This window comes from Wasmannia auropunctata, unplaced genomic scaffold (genome assembly GCF_000956235.1).
Source record: "Wasmannia auropunctata unplaced genomic scaffold, wasmannia.A_1.0 LD277394.1, whole genome shotgun sequence".
Taxonomy (NCBI): domain Eukaryota; kingdom Metazoa; phylum Arthropoda; class Insecta; order Hymenoptera; family Formicidae; genus Wasmannia; species Wasmannia auropunctata.
Genome location: NW_012085496.1, coordinates 8,972 through 18,177, shown reverse-complemented (window position 1 = coordinate 18,177; position 9,206 = coordinate 8,972). Strand labels below are relative to the sequence as shown.

The 9,206-nt window shown below is 28.1% G+C and overlaps 1 protein-coding gene across 1 annotated transcript in view; it reads right to left on the bottom strand.

The window, feature by feature from the left end:
- Positions 1–296: 296 nt before the first annotated feature.
- The window catches only part of LOC105461806 (adenylate kinase isoenzyme 5), a gene marked incomplete at both ends in the record, with an annotated part of 16,531 nt that continues 7,621 nt past the window's right edge, over positions 297–9,206 (bottom strand). Inside the window, 7 exons of the mRNA XM_011708309.1 lie at positions 297–565; positions 1,695–1,845; positions 1,928–2,050; positions 3,650–3,832; positions 3,978–4,120; positions 8,599–8,709; positions 8,801–8,968. Coding sequence (XP_011706611.1) covers positions 297–565; positions 1,695–1,845; positions 1,928–2,050; positions 3,650–3,832; positions 3,978–4,120; positions 8,599–8,709; positions 8,801–8,968 — 1,148 coding nt within the window. The remainder of the gene's footprint in view (positions 566–1,694; positions 1,846–1,927; positions 2,051–3,649; positions 3,833–3,977; positions 4,121–8,598; positions 8,710–8,800; positions 8,969–9,206) is intronic.

Below are 9,206 nucleotides of genomic sequence, written 5' to 3'. Positions count from 1 at the left end.
ATAAACGGATGCACTAACATATATGTAATATTTTCATTACAAGTTTCGTCGCTTAACAATGTAAACATCGATTTTTTTCAAGAGGTATTTTCACCCTTAAAATCGAAATCATTTCGTGATCCGGTCCATCTATTCTGAACTTATACAAGATTTAGATTTTTTTATTTAACACTTACCGGATTTCCCTTGTTAATAATATCAGATAGACGGGAAATTATAAAATCAATTAATCAAATTATTAATAATCGTAATTAGCGATTTTAAGATGTAAGGCAACGCAAGCAATTTTTACTTACCTTAGTTTCAAATTCCTGCACTTGGTTCAAATCTCTCGGATATCCATCTATGACGATGCCATCCGAATCTCGATTTAAAAGAATTTGTTGCTCTATAAGTTGCATTACAATATCGTGAGGGACCATTTCACCCGAAACAATCGCATCATTCACCACCATATTGGATGATGCCATCGTTCTCAATAATTCTCCAATACTTATGTGCTGCCAACCCGGCATATTATGAACGGCTTGGGTGCAAAGAGCCGACTTATTACTTCCTGGTCCACCTAATATATACGATATTATATTACAATAAAATATCATGCAATACATAAATAAGTTAATTCTCTTTCTTTATAATTTATAAACTGAAAATGTGATAGAGAAAAAGATGACACAATTTAATAGCTTTACTTTTTATAATTTAATGATCTCAAAATTTGCACTAGACTTTTGTGAAATGTAAATACAGAATATTGAAAATGTTTCAGATGAAATATCTCGTAGACAATGCATATTTGAAAAAAAAAAAAATGTTTTCACTTTTACCAAACAGTAAAACATTTATCAAACGTATAAAAATTCTCCAGATTTGTTTATTATTTTTTCAACAAAAAATTAAATACTTATAAAACGTAACATATATTGATATATTTAAAAAAACAACATTTAAATATATAAAAAAAACAACATTTGAAAAGTAGTTTGAAATCATTAAATACTGTCATTAAAGATTGACGAATTGCGGATTTCCGCATTTTCAATGTAAAGCTTACAAAAAATAAAACCTATATGTGAATATACTCTTGCGCGCGCACGTCAACACACACATTTTTAAGCATCTTTTTAAGTTATGACATCCACCATTTTGAATTTGTCAATTTTGACAAATTCCAAATGACATTGGATTAGTATTCAACGATTTAAAAAACACTTAAGTTGATATAAACAAAATTAGAAGCTATTTGATAAGTTGTCAATGATTTAATTATTTTAATTCACAGTTCTTTCGCAATAGACCTCACGTTTCACAATAAATAACTTGTTAACCATAACGGACACAAAATCCCTTTTAAGGGTTGAAAGTCCTAACAAAATACTTAATTTTAAACGCACGGATACTTTTCTAGCACGTCGCATTTCGATGTTACAATATATTTGACAAAATATGTGAAAATAGTTCGTTTTTGCAACTTTATCTGCAAGTTTTTCAAAATTGTGACGTGACAAAGCCAATCTACAAGCGGATTCAGATTCACCGTCCAAAAAACTACGGAAAATGACTAGTCTACTTATAGTGTTCGAAAAAAGTTATTTTTTAAATTGAATATAATGTTATATAATGTTATCAAACATCTCGTATGTAATGTATGTGTTTATATGAGTGCGCGCGCGTATATTAAAATAACATTATACCTATGACCCAAATAAATGCTGGCAATCCTTTTCTCGGTTTTTCAGCGGTTTTCGGTGCATCTATTGTTACTGGAACTGGTATCCTCTCTGTTCCTGCAACTTGCTTCGCCAATGGCGAACCCGACGATTCCTTTCTCCTTTCCACTTCGACCTAAAATATGATAAAAGGCGTAAGACCAGCGAAATATATATCATCGAATTTTGTTTCTATCAAAATTTTAATTTACACTTACCTCAGCTTCTAAAGATTGAGGTACATCTTGGACTTGAATTTCACCGCTTGACATTCCAAGAATTCTAAGGACGGCATCTCGAAAACTAACATAGACCTCACTCGGGTTGCGTTCCCCATTTATCTGTACAACAAATTTTTATTTCTATTTATAGTATCTAAACATAACTTACATGTATGTAACAAAAATATAATTCAAATACATATTATTTTATTATTCTCTTAGAATATTTCTAAAAGTTATCTAATTGTATCCTTTTCAAACTTTCTAGTGCATTAAAAAAAATTATTTGTACTTGTAATAATTTTCTCGTGTTTATCTAACGTATGCATTTGACGTCATTATTTACAATGTTAATTTGTGAACAGTTGTACCTGTTGATTTCCTAAAAACTCTTATTGAATCGCTAGTATATCGAAAATAAAAAATATATAAGTATTTCATATACGACAATATTTTAATAATTGAAATTAAAAAATAATAATAAATTAAAAGATGCATTGAGTTAATATAATATCAATTAAACTTTAATTTTGAATCATATCAAGGACTAAAAAAATTGAGACACTACTCTATCTTTAGAAATACAATTATAAACTATTACATTTTGTTTTTATGATTTCTAAAAAATCAGCCACATTATTCCCACTAATATTTTGTTAATAGGAGTAGTTTAATCAATTCTTATTCGGATTAATTGTAATGCTTCCATTGATAGGACATATTTGTATATGTGACTGATTTTTTAGAAATCATAAAAGCAATGTAATATTTTATACAAATATATCCTGTCAACAGAAACATTACAATTAATCCGAATAAGAATTGATTAAACTATTATTAATAAATTAATATTGATAGAAATAATGTGACAGATTTTTTAAAAATCATAAAAACATTATAGTAGAAATAAAAATAATTTTATTACAACAATCATAATTATTTTTTCATCAGATTTAATTAGAAATCATCAATCAGTATTCGAAATTAGTTTTCAACAATGCCTGAATCAATTGATATCTAATCATTATCTTAAATTATATATAATTTACGATATCTAATTAACAAAACTAAATAACAGTCAAAGCAAGCTATTCAATGTTACATAATTAAAGTTTACAATTAACAAACGTTTCGATCGTTATCCGGTCATTATCAATGTTATAAAATACCTAATCTAAGCGCTATTACATATATATAGGCAAGTCGCAACGGAATATAATATTTTTTTTTAGATAACGGTATTACTAACATAATTGTCCTCCGCGGTAAAATCGCTAGGAATTCACCCGCTGACATTCTCCATATAAGAAAAGCCTGCGTCACGGAGGACAATTATGTTAGTAATACTGTTATCTAAAAACATATTCCGTTGCGACCTGCCTATATAAATATATGTGATAGCGCTTAGAGTAGATATTATAATATTGATATTGATTTTATAATATAGACAACGGTCGAAACAGCTGTTTGTAATGAGACTTTATTTATTTAGCATTAAACCAGCTTGCTTTGGTTCATGGCCCTTATTTCGTTTCGTTAATTTCATATTATTAGAGCCAATTTTACCTTTTGACTTAATTAAGATATCTAGATAATTATTTTGTTATTTGCTATGCGTGATGGAAGATGTATAATTGTTGACAATTTCTTGATTATATATGCACTATCAATGAACAGTATTTAAACTCGATGGAGCGCATCAGTAGCGAGTTTACTTACCTCAAGTAACATTCCACTTTGATCAAAATATTCTGCAACTGGCATTACATTCCTGTAAAAATTATGTAACTCCATTCTAGCTAAACCGATGATAACATGACCAAGCTGCGCACCGAAATCAATTTGTCTTTCCAACACTTCTTGCCTCCATGATACGAGAATGACGCCGTTAACGATTTTTATCTACAAGCAATATTATATATATGCATTTATTTAAATTGTTTTCTTATCGCTTATCCGATCTAAGTATGTAAGTATATTGGGAAATGCAACCGTCCTATAAAATAAATTTTATCTATATGAAAAAGAAATGAACAAAGACACTCACTTTTTCAGCATATTCCACCACATCGCGCATATTTCGCGGATACCCGCTTACGAGAAAGACCTTGGCTCCCGGCGACATTTTCATTTCAAGCATAAGTACTTCGGTTACAGTTTTACTACTAAGTTGTCCAAAATCTTGCATATCTGTATAAAAATAGTTAAAATATATGAATACGTTGCAAAATTTAATACAAATTTTTTATTTATAAATGTCATTATTTTACCCGGGAATAATTTATATCTGGGGTGAGTTTTACATGATAACAGCGAGAAAATGAAGCTTGCAATCAGTTACAATAATTTTTTTCACTGATACAGAATCCATATCTATTTTTTATTTCTACCGTTTTTTAAAAATATTAAATAAATCTATATAATATATATAATAATTTCTCAAATACTAACAAATTGCAGAACCATTACCCTCTTTATATTTGATATTTTATTGCAATTTCGAGAATCCATTAAATTTTATTTAATTTAGTGACAATAACAATACTGCCTTTTAATTGGGATGTAAAAATCACTCTAGATAATCGTTTATGCAATATAAGAACTAAATGACTATTCCCAGGTTGAATCAAAAAGATTGAGGTGTGTGTGACAAAAATTTTGTTCATCCCCTTCCGCTCCGCTGCAGAAAACCTTTATAAATCGAAATAAAATCTACTTTAACTCGAATTATTCATCAAGCATTTAGATATCAGGAGACGCGGTAGCGTCTCTCGCCAAGTATATTTTTTCGTTACATGATATATTTTATATCTGTAACTCGAATTTAAAGTAGCCAGACCTTTACAAATCGAAGTTCACCTCTATAAGTCGAACTTCCATTCTCTATCTCTATAATTCGAAGTTGTAACTATGTGTAACCATGAGTAACAGCCTGGTATTTTGTCTTATAATTACATTTATGATATGTATGCAATAAATAATTCACTGTTAAATATTGATTTTTTTTCTCTAAAAGCTATTAAAATCGGAAAATTATGAACTCTCGTACAAACTACAAAGCCTCCGTAAGTTGAATTTTCATATGTTAACCCTCTTTTACACAAATTTTGATAAGTCGAAAACTCTATAACTCACAACAAACAGTTTTTCTGATCCCTTGAGATTCGATCAGTTATCGAGGTTCGACTGTATTTATCTACCTATAATTTTTATCAATAATTAAAACGATCTAAAAAGAGGGAGATTAAGTCTTTGTAAATAAGTTGGAATATAGTGAGTCAAGCAGCTCTGTGTTATTTAAAACTTATTTTTGTTGATGTATATATAGTTCATTACAAAATTGCTATTTATAGAAATGATTTGAATCTTGAGATATTTAATTTCTTTTAACAATTTTATATTAATTATTTATATTAATACTTTCACTGTATCTAAATTAGAATAGTATTCTCTTATCAGATATCTTTGCAATAATAATTAATAACATTAATCAGGTAATATGCCAGGTAATGTGCTATTATAATAAGAATAAACTATACTTGCATTACTGAAATGCACATATTATAACGAGAGCATTACTCTTCGAATCTATATTGATCAAATATATTTTATTCTTTTTTGTGATTATTATTAAAATATTATATTTCTGTTGTAAAAATACGATTAATATATTATAGATATTATATTTATCGATTGTAAGAATATTTAACGTCTGATTAATCGCTAAATTGCGGAAGAAAGATTAATAATCTTCAAAAATTATTTAAAAAAATAAATATTTCAAGATTCAAACCGTTTCTATAAATAAGTCAGTTTACAGAGACGCGCCACTCTTATTGATTTAAATTATCTGTCGATATTATGGGGATGTTTAATGTTAAATTAATCTCTAAATGGTTTAAGAAAAATTAATAATTAAGCTTCTTAAATTGTCAAAAAGAATTTATAATGAATATCTCAAGTGTGTAAGGTCTTGATTACTCATCGATTTGATGATAAAATATTAATCAATTCAATTTAATCGGAACACGTGTCTCAGCATGTCGGCTCAAATAGCGGTTATACATTAGTTATTTGAACAAATATAATTAATAATTGATTTTTGTCCTCTAAAAGCCATAATCGGAAAATTATAAACTCTCGTACAAAGCCTCCATAAGTCGAATTTTCATATGTTAACCCGCTTTTACTCAAATTTTGATAAGTTGAAAACTCTATAACTTGAACAGTTTTTTTGGTCCCTTGAGATTTGAATTATCGAGGTTCGACTGTATAATATGTATTCTTTGAAATCACATACTATAATTTATATTTCATTGATCAAATTTAGTTGCAACTTTCAATTCAATTTTATATTAACGATCCTTTTAATTGTCCCTTTATTGCTAACATTTTAATAATAAGCTGTCGGTCGCATAAAACGTGAAACATTTTATCTCAACGTATGCAATAAAAAAATTATTTTAATATATTTAACGAACCGTTTCATATCCTTATAGCTACGCGTAACCGGTAGCTTAATTGTTGTTAGGACACAAGTGGCAAGGGAAGGCTAGTGAACATCAACATATCAGGTCGAAAGTTGTACGAGTAACTAAATCCGACCACTGGTTTACCAGCCAGTTCCTGACCATATTATTAAATGGATCATCTCTCACTTTTTTTACTTTTTTTTATCTTTCAAGAATATTATACTTATGTATATATTATGATCAATCTATCATTGTTGTAATAAATTGAAATGTGTATAGAAAATGGTATGTAAAATAAAATTAGAATAAAATTAGAAAACTCTCGAAATTGTCAAATAATAAAACAGAAATAAGGCTAATGGCAGCTAGCGCGGTAAGTAAAGCGCAAAACAATTTAGTAGTGTTAAAAATTTTTTAATTCAATACTTGTTGATCCATGGTAAGTATATAAAATGTATATAAAAGATTTATAAAATGCATAAAATGATATAAATCCTATAAAAAATGTAAAGAAAGTAATAAAGTTTGATAAAGAAGTGATCAAAGAGTGTGATTGCCACAAAAAATCGGTTTATTGAAAAAATAATTCATGTTTAAAATTGCCATTCACAACAATAAACATTAATAGCATATCATGAAGAATTATAAGATTTTAATAAGCTTAACAAAATATTAAAAAAAACACGTATATCTTTTTACTTTACAAAAATAATTTTGATGAATATTTATATCAAAACTGTGTTCTTATTAATTGAGAACTGAAGACAAAAGAGAAACTCCTACTTTTATATATAAGATATGTACAAATAAAAGCAATTGTCATTAGCGACCACTCAAGATAAATTTATTTAAATTATAAATATAATATAAATATTTAAAAATTCAAGAGATGTGTCTAATAATATGACTGTATATCATATATAGGAATATGTCACACATTAAAATTTTATATATTATTTTACATGTACAAGGAAGAGATAAAATAATGTGAATATCTGGTGAGAGAAATAAACTACTTGTTTTATTAATAAAAGTGCTGGCCATGTCTTTACTGTCTTTAGTATAGATTTACCCGTGTTAGTATAGACTTACACAATGCTTAAATAGTCACCAGTGTAACTAATTATATCATTCTTCTAGCAGAACATCTTCCAATTGTTTAAAAGATACTGAAAAAGGAAATCTGCTACTCTGTTCTTCAAAACTGCTCAATAATGACTCAATAAATATTTAAATCAGATGATTGCGTTGACCAGGAAAGATATTGAAGTTTTGAAGAACAGAAGGCATTTTGACAAAGAATAAAAAGCTACATATTAAAGTAAAGGCCTGTGGAAGCCAACACGAATGTTAGTGTGTATTAATTTTTAGTATCTAACCACATGCAAACTGTGCGCCGCATATTCGTCATTTAAATTATAATAAAAAGCTATCTTTCGTCTCCAACATCACTTATAAAAGCAAAGAAAGATGTTCTGCTAAATAAATGGTACATTTCATTAGTAATTATTCAAGCATTGTATAACAGTATATTCTAACAAAGAATGAATTCCAACATCGAATCTGTATTACAAACAAATAACGGTTAGCCTTTTATTAATAAAATAACTAGTAAACGGGAAAGGATTAAAATGAATTAAAATTTTTCAATTTATGATTATTGAAATAGATTGGCCTCCGTGGAAATAAATGCGTTTTTATTTTTTCATAATATGAATATAATATAATATAATATTTGTTAAAAATGAATGCGTTTCTATTTTTTCATAATATACGAATATAATATAATATTTGTTAGATTTAGATGGATTGCAACATTGCATTTCCTAGTCACAATTTTTAATTGAATAACATTCATGATCCATTTTCACGAAAAAATTTTTTTATAATTAATTTAGATTGAAAAACTGCATTTTCTATCTAGAATTTTGAATTGACGGTATTTACGATTTACTTTTTAAAGCTGAATTTTTTTGGATTAAATGACATAGAAAATGTACTTCATTCAATTTCTATAAATGAATACAAAAGCATTAAGCATTGAAATGGATTCAGAAGTGCGCATTCGCGAACGTTCAAATGAATTTTTTTCAATCCATTTCAATCCATTCTCGTTTATTGGGAAGTATCTCGATTCTAGGGGTTCACATTATTTCGTTTCTTTGTTTATTTATAAAATAAGAAGTAAATACGAACCATTTCCCAACGCATATTGTTGAAGAAGATCCATCATGTTGATATGCGTTATTCCTTTCTTTTCTTGTATTAAATTGTCACAATATGTCACCTTACCACTACCGGGGCCTCCTACAAAATAATCACAGAACATATTAAAAATTATTTTTAACTAAATGATAATTTAATCATCTTAAATTTTCAACGCTTAATTAATACTAACCAAGTACGAATATAACGGGAATTTTTGGTATTTCGAATTTAACGGGACCAACATTTTGTTTTGGAAAATGTCCATCTGGTGGAGTCGCCAAAAGACCAGCCTCGCCTCGCCATCTTCCTGTAGCTCGAGCATCGTTTTCCTCGAACATCTGCGATCCATTTTGCTGATCTGAAATGCATTTATTATTTTGTAATATATCACATCTATGCTATGTATGCATTAAAAATATTCGCGAGTACATTCTGTCGCCACAAGATGGACATGAACGAATTCAATTCTCGTATTTAAGAATCACTATGGAATAGTATAAAAAATGCAGCATCATGAGATTTTTACCATTTCTTAAAGTGCGATCAAATATAAGAATAACCGAGAGATGTATTTTGACAGTAGCACTTTGACAGTA